This window comes from Vulpes vulpes, chromosome 9 (assembly GCF_048418805.1).
Source record: "Vulpes vulpes isolate BD-2025 chromosome 9, VulVul3, whole genome shotgun sequence".
NCBI lineage: Eukaryota > Metazoa > Chordata > Mammalia > Carnivora > Canidae > Vulpes > Vulpes vulpes.
In genome coordinates, this window is record NC_132788.1 from 22,077,347 (window position 1) to 22,102,023 (window position 24,677).

The following is a 24,677-nucleotide window of genomic DNA, read 5'->3' on the forward strand; positions in this document are numbered from 1 at the left end:
GGATAGTTAATTCATTCATTCAGCAAACATTTCTTGAGCAAGATGTAGTGGCTAAGGCTGCTGATTCCCTGACTCTGTCTCCTTGGACCAGCTAGTCCAACCATGGAAAGGGAAGTTCTCTCTCCCTCAGCTAGCCTGTGCCAAGACCAATGACAAGAGCATCCTGGAGAGCACGGCTCCAGGCAAGGCTTGGGGAGAAAGCCACACTCCCTGCCTTGTCTCAGCTTTACGCCAGCGTAGGAACTGCAGCCAGGGAGCTTGCCATAGCAGTCATCGTTTAACCACTCAAGTCACCTTGGTATCCAGGTGCTGTTCTGTTTCTGGGTTTCCTTTGGTGATGGAATTTTGCCCTTCAAAAACAGGGCTCATCACCTTCTGGAATTTAGGATCTAAAGTAGCTACAAATGAGACTTTGGAGCTTTGAAAACTTACCTAGAAATAGAGTAGTGAGAACAACATTTTTTGTTGTTGTTTTTTTACTCCTGATCACAAAACAGAACTCCTTTGCCAGGAGGACCATCTGCAGAGGGCAAGGAAAGGGCACACTTGAGGAGCCAAAGGTCCTAGGAGCCTAGGCTGCCCTGGGCTCTTCTCACATCCACATCCACCCATTGGCAAGACAGTGCCCAGCTTATCTTTAGAGTGTCAATACCTTTCAAGGACCACCCCCCCCCCCAGTATAAGCCTATATGTTAAAAAAGGAACTCCCTCTGGACACCCTGGAAATACTTAACATACTTAAGACATTACATTTATGTCTTAATAGATGTCCTTAGGTCAGGGCCGGGGGATTGTCATAACTCTGGAGGGAAGGAATGAATTCCCACATTTGGCAGACTCTGAGGTCGAACAAGACTGGACAACCAAGATGCCAAGATACAACAGGGCAAGGGGGCCGAGATCAAGCTCCCTTTTACTCGTGGACAAACTGTGAGATCACCTTCAAACGAGACCCTTTTAAGAGCAAATTGTGGGATCCCTGGGTGGCGCAGCGGTTTAGCGCCTGCCTTTGGCCCAGGGCGCAATCCTGGAGACCCGGGATCGAATCCCACGTCAGGCTCCTGGTGCATGGAGCCTGCTTCTCCCTCTGCCTGTGTCTCTGCCTCTCTCTCTCTCTGTGACTATCATAAATAAATTTAAAAAAAAAAAAAAAAAAAAGAGTTTTAAAAAAAAAAAAAAAGAGCAAATTGTGCGGCAGCCCGGGTGGCTCAGCGGTTTAGTGCTGCCTTCAGTCCAGGGTGTGATCCTGGAGCCCTGGGATGGAGTCCCACGTCGGGCTTCCTGCATGGGGCCTGCTTCTCCCTCTGCCTCTCTGTCTCTCATAAATAAATAAATAAAATCTTTTTTTTTTTTTTTTTTTTTTTTTATAAAAGCAAATTGTGCTCTACTAATTACTATGCAGAAAGAACGGGCATAGACCAAGACCGTTCCTGCAAACCATGGTGTATGGCCCTCATCTGGAAAGCTTGTCCTCAGTTTCCCTTGCCTTGCGTAATTCTCTTCAGTCTGCCCCTCCAGATCTGATTACTGCCATCCACCCCCTTTGAGTCTCTAGTGTGTTCTGTTTTTCTGCTCCCTCCTCCCCAAAGTGACAGGTGGATGATACAAAGGACCTCACCCCCTGACACCTGCGGCCAGCCCCCTCCTTGTGGCCTCCTCTCTTAACAGGACTTTCTACAGACAAGGCTTCCATGTGGGTACTCTGACCTTGGGTTTCTTGACTTGAGTGGATCTGAAGCTGTAGAGCAGGAAGTGGGAAGGCAGGGGAGCAAACAGGTCCCAGGACCCTGGGAAGGTGGGGCCCATCGCAGGCCCCCATCAGTTCTGTGAGCCTTATGTTAACCAGCAACCAAGTCCGCAGGGCTGGGCCCTGTCCTCACAGCTGTGTTTATATCTCCCAAACCCTGCTGCATATGGAAGTTAGACTCGGGGCCAGAAGTCCCAGGAGGTGGTGGGCGCAGGGCTGGTGGGGAGGGGGGGCACCCCTGGGGAGGGTGGGGCACCTCTACTCCGACCTGAGGTCTGCCTTGAGCTTTGAGTCCCAGGCTTCCCTCTGAAGCCTTGTAAGACCCTGTCTCTGTGCTCTTGTCCAAGCCTAGTTGCATTTATATCTATTTCCTGCCAGCGTCACCTCTTGCAATAATTCATCCCATCTGTCTCCCGCATTGCAGCCATTTATTCCCACAGCCCCACCCTGGTTTCGTCATCACCCAGAATGCGTCCACCTCTGAAACCTTAAACTCCAAGAATCCACGCTCCAGCCGCCACTGCCACCAGCTCAGCTCCTGATGGTAGAGGAGTCCCCAGGTCTGTCCCAGGAGGGAAGGCCGGGACCTGTGCAGAGGGGTGGGGTTTAGGGACCAAACATCAAGGCAAATCTGAATCCAGGCTCTGCCTCTGGCTGGCTGGGCCACCTTGGGCGATTGACTTCACCTAAGCCTTCACCTTCTCATCCACAAACTGGGGATAATAATATATACTGAGGTTGAATGGGGACGATATACTGAGGCCCAAGTACAGTGCCTGCCTGGGCCACTTGCTCACCCCAGGGGAGCCATTGTATTATCACTGCATTAGGATCACTTCTCACCACCCTGCTATGGGCCTTGCCACCTCCCCTGGCCTCCCCTGACTTCCTCACCTCCACAAGAGCCCAGATGAACTCCAGAGCTCCTGAAGCTGCAGGACAAGGCCTCCCTCCCCTGCCCACACACCACCCTGGTGGGCAGAGAGGTTGCCCTAGGACATGTGTGCTCCTGGCAAGACCCCTCCTATAAAGCCAGCCTTATCTGCCCTGAAACCGGCCTAACCAGTCTCACTGAGCCCTTGCTCCTGGCTTCTTGCAGCCCCACAGAAGCCCCAGGACTCTCAGGACTCCCCATTACCCACAAAAATCCCCAAACAGCCTTGTTTATGCTCCTTTGACCATTTCCTTTCCCAGTTACTGAAACCTTCCCATTGGGCAGCCCCTGGACCTCCCAGCAGGTCATCTAAAAAAAAAAAAAAAAATCCCTTATTTTGTCGATCTCAGCTCTGAACATTTCTTTCACATTCTTCTTATTCTAACTGAACCTCTCTCCCTTGTCTTCCCAAGTGTGGCTTTCTCCCTCCCACTCTCAGACAACTGGCCTAAAGATGCAGTAGGTGTTTTTCTTTGCTCTTTGCTGCTATTTCCAGAACCTTCTCTCTCTCTTCTCTCCTCCCCATCTTGGACTCTCACATCACAACTGCACACTTCTCGTTGCTAAGGGTCATGTGTTCACCCTTCCCCTCTTGGCGCTCGCTCTGGCTCTCTTTCAATCTCCGTTTCAAACTCCTCCTGACCTCCTTCCCTCTCTTGATTTCAACCTCCGCCCTGACGCACTTGACATGTGGCTGCGCCAAACTAAGGCCGGGCTTGAAACGCAAAATACACACTGGATTGGGAAGGCTCAGCATGGGAAAAAAACCAGAAATACTTCAATCATCTTTTTATAGTTATTACATATCAAAATGATAATATTTTGGATATATTAGAGCAAATAAAATATATTATGGTGTCTAAATTAGTTTCATCTGTGTCTCCACCTTTTTGTGTGGCTACTAGAAAGTTTAAAATTGCATATGTGGCTCACATTCCATTTTTGTTGGCTTTACCAATAATCGAAACCCTTTTTTTATCGCCTGTTTAAACATCCCACATTATTACCACCTCTCCCATCTTCCTGAGGGACTCCCTCAAGAACTCTGGACCCTACTGCCTCCCACCTCCTGCACCTCCCCCCACCCCACCCCACTCCCACTTGTCCCACTTACATTCCATGATTAGCGTTATTCACTCTCTAGACACACCCTCAATCCCCTTGCCCCTCTCTGGAGTCCTCACGCCTGGCAAAACTAAATCTCATTACAGTTAACTCTGCAACTCTGCATTTCCATCCAATGGAAATGGAGCTGAGCATAGTCAGAAATGGGAAAACCACGCCACCATGCTTGCTGGGCTGACTTTAAGCTCATGATCATTATACCCGAGTGGGCCCTGATCCTATCCAGTGGGCTTGTTACCTGTTCCTAGGCCACCTGCACACTCATCCCCAGACATCTGTCTCCTACCTCCGCCTCCACCTGCACTTTTGGTTTCCCAGTTGAGGAAACAAAAGCAAGGAGAAGGGAGCTTCCTCAAACTCCCCACTCCCCACAGTGTGACCTCTGACCTGTGTCCAGGCCCTAGCGCTTTGCCTCTCCTTTTGTCATTGTAGTCAAACCATCTGTGCTCTTGCCTGAGGCAACACCCTTGACTCACATCAGATTCCTTCTGTACTTACTCCAGGACGTAATTCCAGCACTTCTTCTTAGCCAATGTTTCCCTCTGCACAGTCTCAGTCCATCAGAATAAAGCATACTATTTTTTCCATCTTAAAACAAAAATCCTTCTTGACCTCTATTCCCCTCCATTTCTCTGTCCTCTTGTACAGTAGCACTTATTGAAAGAATTGCAGGTACCCACTGCATCTGATTCTTCTTTTCCTATTCTGTCCTGAACCCACTCCATTTATCCTCCTCCCATCCATCATCACTGAGATTGCTTTTGCCAGGTGTTATGGGCTGAATGGTGTCCTCCTCAATTTCCTGTGTTAAAATCCTCACCCCACTGCCTCAGAATGTGACTCTATTTGGAGATAGGGCTTTTAAAGAGATGATTACATTAAAATGAGGCTGTTAGGTTGGGCCCCAATCCAGTTTGACTAGTGTCCTTATAAGAAGAAGAAATTTAGACACAGAGAGACACCAGGGATGACATGTGTGCACAGAGAAAAGAACATGAGAGGACACAGCAATATGGCAGACAATTACAAACCAAGGAGAGAGGCTCTGGAGGAACCAACCTGCCCAAACCACGTTCTTAGACTTTCAGTGCCCAGAACTGTGAGAAAATTAATGTTTGTTGTTGAAGCCATGCAGTCTGTGGCATTTTGTTACATGGCCTAAGCTGACTAATACATCAGGTCACCTCCAATGGCTCAGTCGGATGGCCAATGCTCAGTGCTCCTCCAACTAACCTTTCAGTAGCACTGGCTCAATTGGTAACCCGTCCACTTCATTGCATTTCTGGGGCTCAGCACTCATGGTTATTCTTTACCAGTTGGTCCTTCTCGGCCTCCTTTGCTGCCCCTCCTCATCTCTCGACCTTGTAGACCTTTCAAGCATGGCGCTCAGCAGAGCCCCTTCCCTGAACCTCATCTCATTTCTCACACACTGCCAATCTGTCAGTACTAATCTAAACAAACACACCAGAACTGAGTCACCTCTCATCTCCTCCACTACTTTCACTTCTTTGGAGGCACAGCATTTCTCACCTAGGTTACCCTAACTGGATTCTACCCAGCATTCCCCTCTATCACTACCCTGCATCTTAGCCCAACCCCAACCTCACCAGGCACCTCCAAAGCAGAGTCTGCATTGGGTCTTCACCCTCTCTTTCTGGCCAGACTTAATCCACTGCACTTTGGCTCCTCTCCCACTCCACTGAAATGACACAGCAGAGGTAATTGCTGGAAAATCAAATGTTCTACTGCAGAAAGACTGATCAAGTGAAACTGGAAATTAGACCTTTGAAACCCTTTGCTGGCTTCCTATTGCCCCTAGAGACCCAAATTCTTGTGGATGCTAAAGAAGACCTTCCACGATTTGGCTTTAGCTTCAATATAATTCAGAGTGTAGGCTGTACAACTAGGTAATCCTAACTCCAACTGAATGTTTGTGTCCCCCCCCCCCCCAATTCATATGTCGCAGCCAATATGATGATAATTGGAGGTACGGCCCTTGGGAGGTGATCAGGTCATGAGGGTAAAGTCCTCATGAATGGGCTCAGTGATCTTATGGAAGAGATACCAGAGAGCTCCTTTGTCCCTTCCACTATGTGAGGACAATAAGAAGATGGCCATCTATGAGCCAGAAAGAGGGTCTTCACCAGACACGGAATCTGTCTGTGCCTTGAACTTGGACCTCTCTCCTCTAGAACTGTGAGAAACAAATATCTCTTGTTTATAAGCCACCCAGTCTGTGGTATTGCTAGAGCAGTGAACAAAGACACCAATCCCTTCTAACTGTGAGCGCAGGCAAGTAACCAGGTCTCTGCATCTTGGTTTCCTCATGTGTCACTTGGCTGTAATTATGGCACTCATCGCACTGGTTGATGTTAGGATCAGGTGAGCTCATACTTGTCACATGCTCAGAGCAGGGCCTGGCCCAGCAGAGTTCAATAAGTGAACCTTCATGACCTCCCACCACTATCCTTCCTCAGCCCGGGCTCTGTGCTCCCTTACTTGGAAACCCTTCCCTGCCCTCTCTAGTGGACACACTGCTATCTGCCCTTCCATATTTCACTCCAGTGACTATCCCTGCAGGATGCCTTCCTTCCTCCCCAAGTCAGACTTAGGGCTCCTTCTTCTCCTCTCTATCGATATGTTGTACCCAATTTCATTAGAGCATGAATTATAATGCAGGATTGGTTTACCTGTCTGTGTCTTTAGGGGACTTTAAGTCCTTAGAGGGCAGGAACCATGACCTTTTATTTCTGCACCCACCAGCAGCACCATAAAACCTATCATCTTTGGATGAATGAAGTCTCCATTCCTTTTGTCTTAAACTCACCTCTTTAAGCATTCCTTCACCTGGTACTTATGGATTTGGTGCACATTTGGTGGATGTGTGCATTCATTCAACAAGCAAAAGTGCCTTCCATGTGCAAGACACAGTGCTCTTAAATGCGCTGCACCAACTGTGTAATCCAAACCCTGAAAATATCCTTCCCACCAGATCACCTCCAGGGAAGTAAGCTTTGCTTGTGGATCAATATTGTGCTGGAGGAGAGAGGGCGACAGACTAACCACAGTGACAATGAAATGACAGTGACATGTCTCATGCTTTCTGGCACCTCTCCTTGCCATAGCCAGGGCAATGCACTTGTAGGAAGCATGCAAAGCAACTTTCTTATTGAAAGATGAGAATGAAAAAATGAATGAATGAATGAATGAACGAACAAACAAGGGAATGAGGACCAAGAGCCACCAGAGCAAGGTTCCTGGGTGGGGAGAAGTTGGTGATGTGAGGAGGAACAGTCATTTCCTGACTCATCACCCCTCCCCAGGATTTACAACGTACTCCCCAAGGGCAGGGAAGTGAAATGTGCACTGTACACAAGTTGCTTTCCGTGGGTTGTCACCTGATCCTCCCCCAGCCCTTGTGAGGTAACATTATTCCCATTTTGCAGATGGGGACACTGAGGGTTGGAAAGTCAAGGCCCCAGTGAAACAGATGGCTCGCTCAGAATAAGACACTTTACAGGATTCAATAAAGGAATATGGGCAAAGTGCGGCAAGGGTGTGAAATGCCCACAAAGGCTAGAGTGGTGCCATCTGGATGTGACCACCTCAGTCCCAGGGTCAAGGAGGGGAATGGTTGCTGGAACCTGGAAGGAGAAAACCGTGTGGAGAGGATGGCTTACAAGAGGCTGTGACCTTGTGGGGAAGGACACGGGCAGCCTGAGATGACCCCAGAAGGCAGGACCTGCGGGAATAAATATTCCAACCTCCCTGTCTACCTCCCTCCGCTCCCCATCTCCTGCCAGAGCTGCTCCCCAGTGGCCCAGAGCAGGGTGAACGGTGGCCAGTGGGCATGGGGGTGGGTGATAAACACAAGACATCCCAGCGTGGAGCCCACCCAAACTGGCCAAACTGCAATGTCCAGGCTCTTGTCACCTCCCCAGGCTGCTCCGCATCTTACAGAGGGGACAGTCCATTGGGCAAGGGGGACCCAAGACCCAGCCTGGCCACCCGGTGACCCCGGATGGATGGAGCAGCCTTTGCTCCCCGCTCCCCGGGGCCACACCCTGAGAGCGCCCGGCCCCGCAGCACCAGTGAACACCCCTGCTCTCCTGCTCCAGGGCCTGGGTCTCCAACCTGTAGAGGGCGGTGGCCCTCCCGTGACCCGGGCCCTCCCTCCCGGGAAACCCACCCTGCCCTTGGGAGAGCGGCTCCAAGGTGAGCCCCGGGGGATCTGATTGAGGAGGAGGCAGGATGAGGGGGTTCCCCCAGGAGGATCATTTAATTTTATGGGGAGGGAACGCAGGAACCAGGACGGGGGGAGGGGGGGGGGAGCTCGGCCTGGGGCTCGGGAGCGGCCTGGCTGCAGGCGGCGGGGGGGAGGGGGGGGGCAGGAGCACGTGCAACCCATCACCTCCCCGGCCTCCCATCTGCCGCCGCCAGCGTGCTGGAGTGTCTGAGGCCGCGGGGTGAGCAGGGCTACAATATTTTTCTGACACTAACACCTCTCTCTGGCCCTCAGGAAGGGCGGTGGAGGAGCCAGGCCCCGCCAAATACCGCCCACAGCCTCCTCTCCGCCTCCTCCTCCTCCTCCTCGTGCCAGACCCCAGAGGCCTGCAGCTAAGGCAGCTCTGGGGAAGGTGAGAGGGGAGGGGAGGAGGGAAGGGAGGAGGGAGAGGAGGGGGAAGGGGAGGGGAGGAGGGAGGGGAGGGGAGGAGCCCCCATTTGGCTTGCTGTTCCAAGGGAAGGAGAAGTGGTCCTGGAGGTCACAGGAAGCTGGGCTCAGGGACCTTGGAGGTCACAGTGTGCGATGAACCCTTCCATGTAATTCCAACAAGACAAGTGGAACGGAAGCTATTTGCCTTGGTGGCACAGAGGGGAGGCCGCCCTGCACTTGGGGCCTTCCCATCAACAGGGGGGCTCTGATTGGATGCTAACAGCTTGGATGCAAGGGAGGAGGCAAGATCCTGAGACATGGCCCAACAAGGGGTGCAGAGGGAGAGGCCCCAAGAGGTCCCTGAGCAGAGCGTGTGGGCCTGAGCCTGGAAGGATGTGGGGGTGCACCATGTAGGAGATGGCCCCTTGCCCAGGGGACAGAGGAACCAAGGCGGGTAAGAGCCCCTTCCTCCCCCTTCTCACCTGCTACATGGAAAAGAAGGGGAGAGATAAAGACAGGGTGGAAGGGAAAGAGGAGACAAGTTAGGAAAGGAGGGGGGAGGGGAGGTGCGGAGGGAGAAGAGAGGAGGCTGATTCTCAGCTCATCACCTCTGAAATAACAAGTTTACGCCCTAATGTGTTTAAAATCCCACCTGCATTAAAGTCCAAGTCATACTGTAATATCTGGGCTGCAGTTTCTTGACTTTGCTTCTCCAGATCCTAATAACCCCAGAGCCAAGAGGAGGCACCCCTCCTCCCCATCGCCTTTCTGTCAAGGGGGAAAATCCTGGAAGGGACCCCGAGCCCCTGCAAGGCCTACCAGACGGCACAGTTTAAAACTCCTCAAGGCCCATGGGGCTCGGGCCTCCCTCGCTTTACCCATCTCTGTCCACCCTCTGTTTTCCCATCAGCCTGCCTCTCCCCTCACAACCCTTCTTCTCCCTCTCGGGTTACACTCTCCAGAGATGAGGATCAAAGAACAAAATCCTGGGGAAATGGATCAAATCTGGCTTGAATTTCCCCAAGTCAGAACTCATGGGTTTCCTCTTAGAAATGAAAGGGAAAGGGGAAGAAGTCAAACCAGAAACCCCTGAGCTTAGGTGGCTGACTTTATCTCAATACTCTGATCTCTCTGGGTTCCTCACACCGCCCCCACCCCCACCCATGCCTGGAGGCCAGGTCATTGAAGAGTGGGGGACACCCAGACAATTTAGAAATCGGGCTTAGAATGTAGTTGCTTTGCCACCTTTAGATTTCAAGGACCCAATGTCCATTCATTCATTCATTCATTCATCCAATAAATAGTTAGCAAGCACCTACTATGTGCCAGGCTGAAGCGACAGCAGGTAACAAAACAGAGGTGCCTGCCCTTGTCGAGCCTATGTTCTTCCCACTAGGAACGGACAGTAAATGATAAACATGATAAATAAGAATTACATCATGTGTTTAGGGGGGAATAGGAATATGGGAAAAAGACAAAAGAGAAGCCAGGAAAGAGGCTGAGAGTGGAAGGGGACAGGAAGCTCAATGGGGAAGGTGACATTTGAGCAAACACTGGAAGAAGGTGGAAGAGCAACTTTCTGGGGAGCAGAGGCCCCAGGCGAGTATGCCAGCACGTCAAGGTGAATGTCAGCAGTCTCCTTGGCCGCCGTCAGCACCTGGGTTATCACTCTTATTGAGCGAGGCAGGATGCTTTGAGGGATTTGCTCAGGGTAGCAGCATGTTCTGACTTTAGGTTTTCAAAGGACCGCACCCTGAATGTAATGACCAGGTCTGTTTCTACACACAGAATTTTAGAATTGGACAGAACCTCATAGAGACCCCCACCCGCCCCCATTTGGCAGATGAAGACACTGAGGCCCAGAGAAGGATGTGACCAGGTCACATGCCCCTGGAGGGGTGAGTCAGCCTCCAGCTCACATCTTCCAACCTGTCTGCACTTCATGGGGTGCCGGGCCTCAGGTGACCCCCGAGGACTCTTACTAGCAGGTCTCTAAAACTGTCCTCTGATCAGATCTCCTTGCCACTGGGGGGCCTGGGAAGCCCAGTGGCTGAGGTTACCGTTATTTTCAATATTTCTGGTCCAAATGGTCTTTTTGAATCTGGGGTTCAGAAAAAGGGACAGCCAGATGATGTAAGGGGAAGAGGGTATGATGGCCAGGTGACACTTCACACCCTAGGCCTCTCCCTGCCCTGTCCTGCCCTGCCCTTCCCCATCTGGTACCTCATGCTCCCCCACAGTGCTATACCCCAGTTCTTTCTTGCCAAGCCAGTCCTCTTTCTGGAGGGGCTAGCAGGGAGAGGGTGGGATTAAGGATGAGAAAGCAGCTTGGCCTTTGCTGAGCACTGGTCAGTGACCTGGCCCTCCCAGGTGGCAGTAACCTACCAGAACTGCTGGCCTGGCTTGGTGTGCCTCGGCTGGTGATACCTTTCCCCACCTTCCTCTTCTCTTACAAAATTGTGTTCAGTCTTTAAAGCCTTTTCTGGGAAGGCTTCTCCTAACTTCAGTACAGTAGTCTCCCTATATCCAAGGGGGATACTTCCAAGACCCCCAGTGGACACCTGAAACCATGGATAGCAGTGAAGCCTACATGTACTATGATTTTTCCCTCATATATACTTAGTGGGTTGAAGTTTAATGTATAAATCAGGCACAGTATGAGTTTGACAACAGTAACTAATAATAAATAGAACATTTGTAACAATATATGGTAATAAAAGTTAATCGAATGTGGTCTCTCTCTCTCTCTCCATCAAAATATTTTATGACACTGTATTCATCTATCTTCTAGTGATGTGAGGATAAAATGGCTACATGAGGAAATGAAGTGAGGTGAATGACAGGCACTGTGACGTGGCATTAGGCTGCCACTGGGCTTCTGATAATAGGTCAGAAGGAGGATCATCTACCTCCAGACCACAGTTCAGTGCGGATAACAGGCCGTGGAAAGCAAAACCACAGATAAGGGGGGAGACTGCGTGCTCACACGTATTTTCACTTACTTTATGTTATGGGTAATCGTTCCCAGGCCAGTCCCTTCCACTGAGATCATAGCCCTTTGAGGGCAAGGATGGTTCAATTTCTCTTTGGAGCATCCTTGGCACCCAACGCATAGCTTGACACATTGTAGATCCTTAAATTTGTTTGTTGAACAGAATTCAGAGGAAGAGTTACAATACTAGAAGTTTACCAGGACAGGGTGAGGGGGCTTACTGGTCAGGAGCCCAAAACTCATCTCCTCTCCCTGCTGAGACTGTCCCTGATCCCTGCATCTCTGAACTATCCAACTTCCCTTCTGGCACTCAGCAGCTTGTGGGAGGAGAGACACAGTTAGAGCAGGATGGGGAGGCATTTCTCTTATTGAGTAACTTTGACACAACGGCAGCTAGCAGAGTAGAGAGAAAACATGGTGTCTGAGAAAAGCCTTGAGTAAAGGCCTGCATGGTATTTAATTTCTGTCACCTCGACTGGTCATGGGTGCCAGGTAAAACATCATTTCTGGATGTTTCCAGATGAGACCAGCATTTGAATTGGTGGACTCAGTCGAGCAGATTGCCCTCCCCAGTGGGAGTGAGCCTCATCCAATCAGTTGAGGGCCCAAATAGAGCAAAAGGCAGAGGGATTTGCTTTTTGCTTCCTGCCTGCCTGTGGAGTTGGGACATAGTGTCTCATCTTCTCCAGCCCTCAAACTTCTATTTATACCATTGGCTCCTCTGGTTCTTGGGCCCTCTGACTCAGACCGAATTACACCACCCACTTTCCTGGGTCTCCAGCCTGAAGAAGCAGATCGTGGGACTTCTCAGCCTCCACAACCATGTAAGCCAATACCTCATAATAAATCTTTTTATATACATATATATCCCCCTGGTTCTGTTTCTCTGGAGAACTCTTTACAGCCTGTCTCTACCTAATTGGCCACAGGTCTTTATGAGGCTCTGCTGTGAATTTCATTCTATTCGGCTCTGAAGTAGGGACAATGATCTCCTCCCCTACACTCACTACGAAGAGGACGGTATTCATTCGTGTAGCAAGCGTTTATTAAGCACCTGGTAAGTGTAAAGCTCTGTGCTGCACACACAGGATCCAGTCTGTTGGCAAGGTGCTTTGGGCTCCTTTGGAGGAAACATCAGTTGAATTCCCAGTTTTAGCAAATAACCAGCTCCCAAAGATGCAGTGCCATCTGGGTCACTGGGATGGGGAACTACTTCCTGCGGTGTGATCTGGGGCCTCAGACCCAGGGGGAGGATGAGCACCTTGACAAGGTGTGTTCTCTCCTCACAAATGCTTTGAGAAGTGGGTTGGCGGCTCCTCACCTGAGAAGGTCTGGGTTCATTGGCTCAGATGCCTTTGCCTGACCCCAGCCTGACTCAGAGGAGAGGAAGGCAAAGAGGCAAAAGGCCTGTCCTAGGAATCAGGAGACTAAGTGCTCAAATGCCTCTATGGCTGATGAGCTGTACAGTCCTTAATGCTTTCTCAGCCTCCGGCAGCTCATCTGTGAAATGGATACACATCTTGCAGATTGTACTAATTTGTAGAGATGCATGAATTAAAAGACCTTTCAAAGCATGAAGTTCAACATAGGAAGTAATCAATGGGGAGACTCCCAACCCCTGCCCTGGGACAATGCCGAGGTTGGGTAAGGAAGCAGGGCAGGTCTTGTACTGCAAGATGAAGCCAGAAGCACTCACCATCCTCACACAGGTTCAGCTTGGACAGGCTCCTGCCATCAAAGGGCTCCTCAAAGATGGAGCTGGTGTCACGATCACTCACAGTGTGCAGGTACATGGCTTTGTTCTCCATTCTGACCTGCAGCAGAAAGAACAGCAAGGGGAGAGGAGAGGGAGAAAAGAGGCAGGGGAGAGAGAGAGAATAAACTATAGGTGGACACAGAACGGAGTGGGCAGAACAAGGCGCCCATCCCCAAGCCCTGGAGCCTGAACACTGGTAGCCCCTCATGGACAGGTGCCAGCCACCAGGTCCTCGGGATCCTGACTCGCCTCCCAACCTCCTTGGTGCTTGGGAAGGCCAAGGCCCTTTGGACCTTTCTTTTCTTTTTTTTTTTTTTTCCTTTGGACCTTTCTGATGACAGGATGGGTCCATTCATTCCAACGGCCCTTGGTTGGGGCTGAGCCTGAGCCAGAAGGGCCCCGAGGGTGATGCTTGGTGGGGCCCGGAGAAGCTGGTCCTCCTCACCCCAGTGGAGTGACTTCCCGGCCTCTGGAGCTTTGCACATATTAGAGAGACTTGGGCTCTTGCTCTGTGTTGGAAGCGTGCTGCCTGGAGTTGGGTGCTGTGGGACCGAAGCAGGGATCCGTCTCTCACCAGAACCAGAGGAACAGGCAGCTGCAATGGAATCCCCCAGACATTAAGACCTGGGCAGCCCTAGGCCAGGCGAGGGGCCCATGTCTACAAGGCCTCCTGAGGCTGGATCGCTGGGGCTCTGGGTCTTCCTCGTGGTTTTCCAGGAATGCACCCATTTACTTGGGGAAAGGGCATGCCATTTGAAGTAAACCAGCGCCATTTACGGAAGTGCGTACCTCACTCTCCCATTTTGTAATATACACACGTGCCCCAAGTACGTGACAGGAAAGATTATATTTGGAGATGTTCTGGGTTGCTCTGGATCAGAAGACTCTGGTGGGGATTGTAGGGATTTTGTGCTTATTTTTGTTTGCCGGATATTCTGGGTTTTCTACACCGAGTTTGCATTCTTCGTGTAATAAGAAAAATCTACTTTTTCAGCCAAATTACAAAGTATTTATTTACATAAATCACTTGCTATTCCCTTTCTTACATATATGCTCAGTGATTTTACAAATTACGTTTTAATTTCAGCTCCGTTCCAGCCATAAGTTTAGCTTGACCTTTGGCCCTGGTGCTCTTGGACCGTCTGGATATTGAACCAAAAAATCCACTTTTAGAGAGCAAATTCTTCAGAAGATAAAAGCCCCTGGGAAGATGGATGGGTCGCAGGCCTGGCATGAAGCAAACTCAACTCTGAGGCCTGGAGAGCTGAGGCAGGGGTCTAGCACCTGGGAGGACATGACAGGGGCCTGGCAGGTGGCATGGGGGCACCTTCCAGGTGAGCAGCCAATCAATTTCTCTTCGGAGGCAGAGTGGGAAAGGAGGCATCAGCATCGGGTCAATAGATATGGATAATGAAAGAGGAGCCCGGATGAACTGTCCCAGCAGACAGCAAAACACAAACCCTTTATATTCATGGCTTGACCTTGGTCTCCAGAGACCTCTGACTCCAGGGCTGAGAAGACGTCAGAACTGGCCAGTTGCTACACAACTGTCCTTCTGATGTCTCTGCTGCTCTTGTCTCTCCAGCAATGAGATGCCACATGCCCTGCACGCAGGTGAACACGTGTGCATGCGTGCGCAAACACACACACACGCATGTGTGCATATATGGGCAGGGTGTTCACAGCCTCTGCAGGCCTTTCTTCCAGCCTGCAGGAGGAGGGGGCCAGAGGGCAGCCCACAGCTCTGCCAGGATCTCTCCCCCCTCTGCCCTAGGAGTTCCTTGGAGCCCCCAAACTGCTCCCAGCCAGCTTCTCTGTGCCGCAGTTATGTCTGATTTACTAACGTCGCAACACCGTGCTCCATCCAAGTCCTCCACCCACTGTGGGCCTCTAGGTGGGGCCCCGGAGCGACTCCACTGCTGCTGAGCTGCAGGGGACCCTCCCTTGTTTCACAAGCACTGAGTGCAGCATCCCTCCCTCTGGCCTCCATCCTGGGGAGCTGCAAAGCAGGAGGCCAGTGTCTCTTCTGCAAGCCATAATCCTCTCTCTGCCAAAGGCAACAGGCGCTGTGTGACCTCTGGGCAGCACTCGATGGGGTGCCGCCATGCTGGCCATGGGGGTGTGGAGATGAGCTCAGGCCAGGTTAGCCCCTGCTTCATTTCCACCTTCCCCACTGCCAGTCACCTCCTGGATCAGAGCTGGAACACATGGCTTGTTATCTGGAATGTGTCTATAGGGTGACCCCTCCTCTACCCCCTCCCCACCCCAGGGCTGGTGGAACAGGAGCCCTGGGGAGCCTGTTGAGAAGAGGGGCTGGGGTGGAGCAGAGGCCAGATGTGAGATGAGGTTGGAAATGCTCAGCCAGCTCCGTTAATGTTTGTTACTTGGGAAGGAAACCTAAGAATGTTCTGACTGCCCCAGGTTTTATTTTCAGCTATTTTTCCTTCTTGGGAAATGGGGGGCAGGAATTTGAACCCTTCAATCATTGGTCTCATAGCCTTTGGGGCTAAGTTTGTGCTCTCAAGCAAAGTGCAACTCACTGCCAAGTGCGGTGGTAATAGAATTGATATGCACCCCTTGCGTGTGTACACACCCCATGAGCTACAGACCATTTGCCATCTAGGATCTCTCTGCCCTCGCAGGACCACTGTGAGGGGGGCAGAGGACATCAGTGTGTTGTTCCCACTTTAGACATAAGCCAATCTGGGCCCACAAAGGCAAGAGCCAATGGTGTCAGTGAGGCAAGCGTGAGGCACCAGGCAAGGGCTTCCCACCCAGGGCACTGACCCTGCCACAAGGCTGCTTTGCCCAGGAAGTATGTATTCATCCATCATGGTAGCTACCTTTAGGGTCACAACCAGGCAATGAAGAGGGTCAGTGGAGGCCCTGGGGCCAAGCAGAGGCTCCAAGAGCTAGAAGGGAGGGGACCAAGATCATGGAAACATGAGCAGGGTGTGGAGGCCAAAATGACATAAGGATAAAACCCGAGGAACTTGGAATTTTGTGTTCAAGTCAAAGAATGAGGCTTTCCTCCCCCAGGGACAGGACATACTGGCCTCTTAGGGATGTCTGGATGCTACATTTTAGAGCTGAAGCATTCAGGCATCCTGCTCTACGCCAGGAAGCTCCATGCAGGCCTGTGGCAGGTGGGGAGCTCAGGTGACATGGGATCCTGTGCTGGGGCCATTTCCTACTACTCGGGGTCCTGGCCCAATCAGCTGAGCTTGTTCAGCCTCAGGTCATCACCTCTATGAGGGAGAGAAGCACATCTGCCAGCCACTCAGTTATTTCAAGGCTCCAGTAGAACAGTGCACATGGAAGGTCTTTAGGAGTAGGGGCAGGCAGGGAGCTGGTGGTGGAGTCTGGAGAGAAACAGCCCCTACCCCCCTACCCCGCATCTTCAGATCCTACCAAGCAGTTAGGTGAGGGGCGCAGGGCACCATCTCTAGGTTCCTGAAGTTTCCCTCAGGCCCAGAAACAATGCTCTTTGGGGTTCCCTTTGCAAAAAAGCAACTGTGAATACAGACCAGAGCCAAATCCCAACCCTTGCTTGAAGGGTTGCCTCTCACTGCCTGTCACTCTCGGGGCAGCAGAAGGGCTCAGTTGATCCTTCCTGCTGAAGGGGCATGAGCCTCACCTGTTCTTGTGAAGACCGGTGTGTCTGGGTCCCAGCATCTAACTCTGCAGGGCTCGTACCTTCTCTTTGAATCGCGAAGCTTATGGAAATCGAATCCAAAGCACCATGAATACGGCCCTGTCCCGAGGGCCCCCTCCTCTAACTGTACTTAGTTCACTCCAAGTATAACCCAAAGCTGGAAAGGTGCAGATGTTTTATAAATAAGCTCTCCCTTCACACATTCCACCACTGACATGCACATGTGCACACGCGTCATGCACCTGGAGGGACAATCACTTGTACTATCTGCTCCCAGAATAGGCTCCCGAGCTGCGACACGAGTTGCTATGAGGCAAGAGCTTCCCCAAAAGCAGGCTCACGCCAGCTCGATGCCCCCCGACCCCCGCAGAGACCCACCGCAGGGACCTCCACACCTGGCGCTGCACCTCGGCGCTCTGCATCCTGAGATGCCCAAACGCGGGGCCCTGCTCCCTCGGCCCCCTCTGCGTCCCCCAGCTGCCTCTGGGACACTGCTCAGTTGCAGGGACGGAGTTAGTGCAGGACTCACCTGAGTGTCCCCACTGAGTCGCCAGAAGTACCTGTCTTCTCAGCTCCCCGCATTCGCCGTGGTGCCCGAGGAGCCGCCTGCTGTCACCGCAAGGAGACCCAGGCTGCCCCGCAGAGCTTGTCCCCACGGCCAGACCGAGTCATAGACGGAGGCCGCCCCCTGCTCAGTGACTGGTCTCAGGGGTCACTTCTCCAGGAGGGTCAGGTCAGCAGCAAGACTGCACCCTGAGCCTGACCCAGGCCTGCGGCCGGGGAGCCCCTGTCTTGGTGCCTGGCCTCAGTCGGCCGCGGGCAGCGCTCAGGACATGCTCCGGGCAGGCACCAGCGGCTCCGCTAGCACCGACTGCGTCCTGAACTGCAGCTGCTCTGGCCGCCAGGCTTTATAAATATAAAGTTCTTGGAGCAATTGCTGGAGCTCCCTTGGGGTCTGGAACACATCCCCCCTCTGGTGGCCAATCTCAGCATTACAGACCCCCCCCCCCCTTCTCCCGCCCAGTCCGGAGCTGAGAAGTCAGCCTTGCCCTGGGACCCCACACACCTCATCTAAAACCCCACGCAAAATAAGTTTTGGAAAGCTTCTGCAGGAATGACCGCTGGACCTGGCTCACGGGCCACCCGAGAAACCAGTCTTAGAAACTTATTTGTAGGACAGAATTTGCATTGCTCAATTCATTCACCAAACTTGGCTTAGAATTAATTTACGCGTTTTTCTGAAGTCACATCCACCCACAGAGGACACAGATTTGGCCACGCTGGAGAGGTTCAGAAGAGCCTTCCGTGAGCACTGAGGGAACCTCCCGAAGACAGTGTCAAAGCGACTCGGGAAGGCAGGAAGCATTGATGGAGCATTGGCACTGCACCAGGGCCGGGGGCATACAGAGATGGGGAGACGGGCTCCCTGACCTCAAGGGGGCTGCAATCCAGGATGAGAGGTGCACTCAGGCACAAATAACTGAAAACCTAAGGGTCATCGAACACATCTTCAATTGCGATCTCGCCAAAATATTAAGAGAGTAATTACATTCAGACTGGGAAAAGGCGTGGGGATAATTCAAAAAATAGCTCGAGCCAGTGGCCAGCACTGTCAGCGTGCAAGCACGCCCCCTGCCCACGAAGACACACCCACTGACTGGTTAAAAACTCAGACTCAATGCTAGAGGGTCAGACCTCGTACAAGACAACAGTTTGCCAGGGCTCAGCATCTCCGCACAGTGCAGGTGCCAACCCACAACTGAGTCAGAAAGGTCTTACAAACATTATATGGTCTCATTCTTTTGGGGAATATAAAAAATAGTGAAAGGGAATAAAAGGGAAAGGAGAAAAAATGAGTGGGAGATATCAGAAAGGGAGACAGAACATGAAAGACTCCTAACTCTGGGAAACGAACTAGGGGAGGTGGGCAGGAGGTGGGGGTGACTGGGTGATGAGCACTGAGGGGGGCACTTGACAGGATGAGCACAGGATGAGCACGTGTTATTCTATATGTTGACAAATTGAACACCAATAAAAAATACATTTATAAAATAAAAAAAAAAAAAAGAAAGGTCTTAGTCATGTTCAGAGACTGAGCCTCCTGACCATCTCTGGGAAGCAGTTCTAGTATGAGGCTCCATTTCACAGAGGGAAGACACAGTAGTAGTCATAGTAATAATAAAATAATAATAATAGAAGCAAGGAGGAGATGAGATGGAGAAGCAGGGAGGAGGAGAGGGAGGAGGGTAGAAGGAGGGGGCAGGGAGAAGCAGGAAGTGGAGGAAAAACACTTTCTAGTCTATACTATGCGCTAGGTGATTCCGAGGGCTTTTCATATATTAAGTCACACTGACAGCCCTGTGAGGTTGGTCCTATTACTATTCCCATTTTATAGAGACAGAGGCTTTTTAGTAACTTGTCAAGCAGCCTGTAAGCAACGGAGCTAGATTCCACCCTAGGCAATAGGATGCTACACTGTGCCCTAAACGTGCCCCTACACTGCCTCTCATGAAAAAGTGTTCTTTAATCACCATCAATTCACCAACATTCCTCCGAATACAATCTTAAAAATAGTCAGAGTCGGGCTCAACGTGTTCTGTCCGGGAGTCTTTGTTGCAGAGATGTGTATATTAGCAAGAAATGCCAGTGGGTTAATAAAACCCTGGTGATGTCCTCCTTCACCCAATACAAAGAATGTTTTATAATATTCCCACACTGGTGTGCCCTTGCCTGGAGGGGAAGGAAAAGAGGGGGACCCAAATGCAGTCCAGGCTATTGGCTGAGCCTCTCCTTACCACTGATAATTAATGATACACAAATGGCAGAGTCTAGTGTCTGCACACGAGACCCACAAGTAGGCATAGAACTGTTAAAACTGTAACATTTCAGGAGAAACAAAGCTTATCCTTTTAAAACCCATAGCTTGAGACAAAGGATCATTTCTCTCTCTTGTTTCTGGTTCACCTCACTTCTTATAAGATTGGTCGTATTGCTGCATGTAGCAGTCATTCCTTCTTTGATTTTTTTAAAAATATTTTATTATTTATTCATGAGAATACACAGAGAGGAGAGAGAGAGAGGCAGAGACACAGGCAGAGGGAGAAACAGGCTCCATGCAGGGAGCCTGACATGAGACTCGATCCCGGGTCTCCAGGATCATGCCTTGGGCTGTAGCCGGCGCTAAACCGCTGAGCCACCAGGGCTGCCCCCTTCTTTGATTTTTATTTTGTGCCGAGTAACGTTCCATTATATGCATTTACCGCAATTTGTTTATTCACCTGTTGGAGGGCATTCGGGCTGTTGCCAATCTTTGTCTGTTATGAGTAGAGCCGCCCAAACGGGTAAGGGCACATTTGATAGCAAAGTATAGGAACGACCTGGAGGCCAGGTTTTCTAGTGGATGAGAGTCCTTCAGGCAGCTGGGAGCTCAGATGGCACCTCCTTGTCACCTAAAACCAGAAGGGTCCAAAAAATGGTTTGTTTCCGTTCAATCGCAGAAGGCATTTGTCATAGGTGTTTCTCCCCAGGTGGTATTATGAAAATGCGGTTGTGGTGAAGGGGAGTTGGACAGACTTCCAAAGTAGCTCATCTATGGATGTGGAAGCCGGTCGGGCACACCTGAACACAGCCCGTGTGCTCAAGTGCTTCCTGCTTTCTTTGAATGATTTCTTTTGACTGTCCCAGTGACTCTGTAGGGTGCCGCTGGGGAGGCAGTTATCATCCCCAGTCTCTGTATGGAGAAATTGAGCAACACCGAAACCAAACGTCACGATGCTGGGCTCCTGGACACAATACCTACAACTGTCCTCTGCTTCCAGAGAACATCTACACCTGCAGGGATGCCCTCCATACATTCAGTTATTCATTCAACAAACATCTGTTGTGTACCTTTAGGCAATATATTCCAAATCTTCTTGCAAACATGAATTAGGTCCAGCCCGCATCCTTCAGGATCTGGCCCAGGGGGAGAGGAGGCACCAGGGTGGGGAATCATAGCCCGGCACCCCTCAAAGGCTCCTTGTGGCTTCATAGAAAGCTTTTGCTGGATGAATTGCAAACCTTCATCCTCAGCCTTGACTTTGTTTCCTGCCCCCAACAAGAATCTTTCTAAAAAGTCTAACATACCTAAGGAGAAAAGCACAAACTGTTACTACCCACTTGTACATTGCTCACCAACCGCATAGGCCTGATGAACCACATCTGGATCTGGGTCACCAACAGAATATTAGAGGCACCCCATAAGCTCTCCTCGTGCCCCTTCTGGTCCATAATCCTCCCAACCACCAGGTAATCACTATGTCACATTCCATCACCTTGGATGATTTTGCCTGTTCTTGAATTTCATAGAGATGGAACCATGACCGTGTGTCTGGCTTCGGCATCATGTGAGTGAGATTATTCCCTTTCCTTGGGTTTAGCAGTTCGTTTCTTCTTGTGGCTCTAAGTAGTCCATTGTGTGAATTGACCACAATTAATCTGTCCTTTCCCCCGTTGATGGGCATTAGGGTAGTTTCTGGGTTTTGACCATTACAAAGAGTCCTTCTGTGAACATTCCCGAGCACGTCTTCTGGTGAACATACAGGGGCATTTCTCTCGGGGACATCCCTTGGAAGGGAATTTCCGGGTAATAGGGTGACATGCTGTTCAGCTTGAGCAGATAATGCCTGTGAATTTTCCAGAGTGGTTGTACTGGTTATTGGTTCATCCTCCTGCCAGCAGCATGTGCAAGTTCCAGCAGCTCCTCACCCTCCTCTGTGTTAGTAACTTCATCTTGAATATTTTATCCGTCCTGGTGGGTATGGAGCATCATCATACTATGGTTTTAAGGTGCATTGTCCTGATGACTAATGAAGTCAAACACCTTCAATTAGTCACTTGCTAAGTCATTCTAATATTTTTTATCTGAAGTCTGAGTCTGTAATTCTCACTCTCTGTGTCTCCATTGACCCCAGCAGGTCCCTGCATGATGGATTCGTGTGGACGGTTCCATGGGCCTGGAATGGCTCCCCCAGGTGTTTTCAAGACTAATTCCTTTGCATCCTTCCAACTATTTCTCCAATGTCACCTTCTCCACAAAGCTAACCCTAATGATCCAGTTTCAAATTGCTATCTACACGCCTCCCCCACCCACACACCTGACTCTCCTTACCTTGCTCTACTTTCTCTTTTCCATCGCCCTCATTGCCTTAACTTACTATGTAAATCACTCTGCTCATCAGTGATGACTCATGTACTGCTTACAGTCTGTAGAATGTCAGCTCCAGAAGGTAGCTCACGTATGCCTCCCAAACACCTAGAACAGTGCCTGGCACATAGTAAGTGCTCAACAAGTATTTGTTGGATAAAGATGTGGGGAAAGTGCATTCTAGGTACTGGGAACAAGGAAGTTCTAAGACCCTAGGATGGAAACAAAGTGGACATGATGGAGCCCATGTGGCTGGAGCACAGGAAATGCAGTGAGCCAAGAGATGAAGGCAAAAGGCAGGGAGACCTGAATCTTCTTTTTTTCCTCTCAAAGATTGTATTTATTTATTTATTTAAGAGAGAGAGAGCACAAGCATGGGGAGCAGCAGGCTACCCACTGAGCAGGGAGCCCCACATGGAGGCTCGATCCCAGGAAAGACCCTGAGATCATGACCTGAGCCAAAGGCAGACACTTAACCATTTGAGCCACCCAGGCTCCTGGGGCTTGGATCTTATTCTGGGTAGAGCTAGAAACTAGAAACTGCTGCTCTTTCTATATGTCTCCCTCTTCTCCCCGGGAGCACAAAGGTCTATAGTGCATATTTATAACTTTTTAAATTATATCTTCCCTATAATTTTCTAGTTCTTTAATTAAAAATTTTTAAATTGTACTAACATACACATAACATAAAATAGAACATCTTAACCATGTTTGAGTGTACGGTTTAGAAGCACATTCATACTGTTGTGCAACCATCTCCCCCACCCATCTCCAGAATTCTTCATCTTGTAAAACCACAGCTCCATGCCCACTAAACACTAACACCCCATTTTCCCCACCTCCTGACCCCTGGCAGCCCCCACTCTATTTTCTGTCTCTACAAATTTGACGGTCTAGTCACATTGCTGTTGCTTCATTTGTGGCCTGCTCTACAAAACATATATTCTTTAATTTTTGCCCTCTAGAATTTTCTTTTTCTCTAGCTTTTAACTAAGTTTATGTGACATATAAATATTTCAAAAACAACTTTTGTCCATTGTTCACCATCTTTTTCTGTTGTTCAGCTTTGTAGGAATACCCTGATGAAAAACTATGTCATCTCTCAAAACCGAGAATTTGGAGTTACTGTTTTTAAAAAGTAACCCCTGTTTAACGACACAATAAATCTCATAACTTAGGTCTTGTTCAGGATATAGTTTTGGTAAAAGTGGTTATTGTACACATGAAATGATAGTGGAATTTGGCTTTTGTGGTTTTATAAAATTTTGTTTGATCAATAATATAAGTGCTTTCTGATTTACCATCTTATTGTTCATCTGAAATCACTCATCTGATCTCAGCTGGAGGCCACCAATCACCCCAGCCACCAGCCCTCCTCCCCCCTGCCAATAAGAACTAAATGTGAGAGAGGGAAGACAGATCCAAAGAATGGGGCTTCCAAGTCAGAAAAGAGTCCAAACCTCTGGGAGAGTCTACACTTGATCGGTTTTAAGTCATTCCTGAGGATTCTTAGTTCCTCTTCTATAACTCTCTGTATCTCCCCGCCCCCCAAAATAATTATGCATACTTTATTAATTAGAAAAAATACAATAACCTCTTTACAAGATGATTCACACTTTGTAAGGCTGAATTAGAGACAACACCCATAGTTTCAAGTCCAGACTTTAATTTGACCATTCCCAGTTACATGTCCTTGGGCAAATCACTAAACTTGATCTCAATAGCCTTACTGGACGTCAAGATAATCATGTCTTATTACAAGGTAGTTGTGAGGATCAGATAGGATAAGGCAGAGATTATGAGCCCACTAGTGTCACGAGATGTTTCCAGGAATGCCTTGAAAAAGGATTCTCTGGTCAAAGCAAAAGGTGTTCCTTAGTTACAGGACTTATCAGAGCCTTTAAGATGCTATTGAGCACAGTGACTCTCCACAAAAGTGGGGGTGGGGAATGTAGTATTTTGGCTTTTCCATTTTTAATTGAACACGGAGAACAGGGCTAGTGTTCCACAGGATGCACTCAAAGAAATTCTGAGCTAAGGTAGTAAAAAAGACGTGTTTACAATTAAACAAAAACAAATTTTAGAAAACTGGAAGGCCTTTCCTCTGAGTGCCAATCAGTGGAAGATGTCTTATGCTACTGGACAGTGAGGAGGAGCCATTCATTCTGAAAGGACAATGATACAATCCTGCCTGTCACCTTCTGGGGAAGGAATCATGTCCCACTGGTCATCATCTTCCCATCCTCCCCATAATATGAGTTAGACACCCAAGGCACGAATTAGACACCCAAAGCGCGAGTTTCACATCTTTGCTCAAGGCCAGTGGCTGCCCACTTGATCCTGTTTTCTTCTACCTTGACCTCCCACACCCTTTTCTCTCTTGGAACTTAGGCTAGTACCCCACCCACCTACTGAGACTTCACCCACAGACCTCCCTCCACCTCTATGTCCGCAGACTTTCCAACATGGTCCATGTTTCAGCGCCAACCCAAGTCCTGTCCCTCACATGACACCTTCTCCATTGGCAGGGCCTCCTTTTCTTCTGAGGGCCATTGTTTTCTGGGACTGCTCCATCTGTTCAGGTACCTGAACAGAGTGCTTTAGGTTGCTCTGAACTCACTGAGGTCGG

General features: G+C 49.9%; 1 protein-coding gene across 2 annotated transcripts in view; it reads right to left on the reverse strand.

Annotated features, from left to right (window-relative positions):
• Positions 1-17,781, reverse strand: part of SCARA5 (scavenger receptor class A member 5) — a 121,206-nt gene extending 103,425 nt beyond the window's left edge. Inside the window, exons 1-2 of one of the 2 annotated variants that reach the window (XM_072719555.1) lie at positions 17,393-17,781; positions 13,149-13,266 (exon numbers count right to left, since the gene is read on the reverse strand). In XM_072719555.1, coding sequence (XP_072575656.1) covers positions 13,149-13,260 — 112 coding nt within the window. In that variant the 5' untranslated portion in view covers positions 13,261-13,266; positions 17,393-17,781. The remainder of the gene's footprint in view (positions 1-13,148; positions 13,267-17,392) is intronic. The other variant, XM_072719554.1, reaches the window with a different exon arrangement.
• Positions 17,782-24,677: the final 6,896 nt, after the last annotated feature.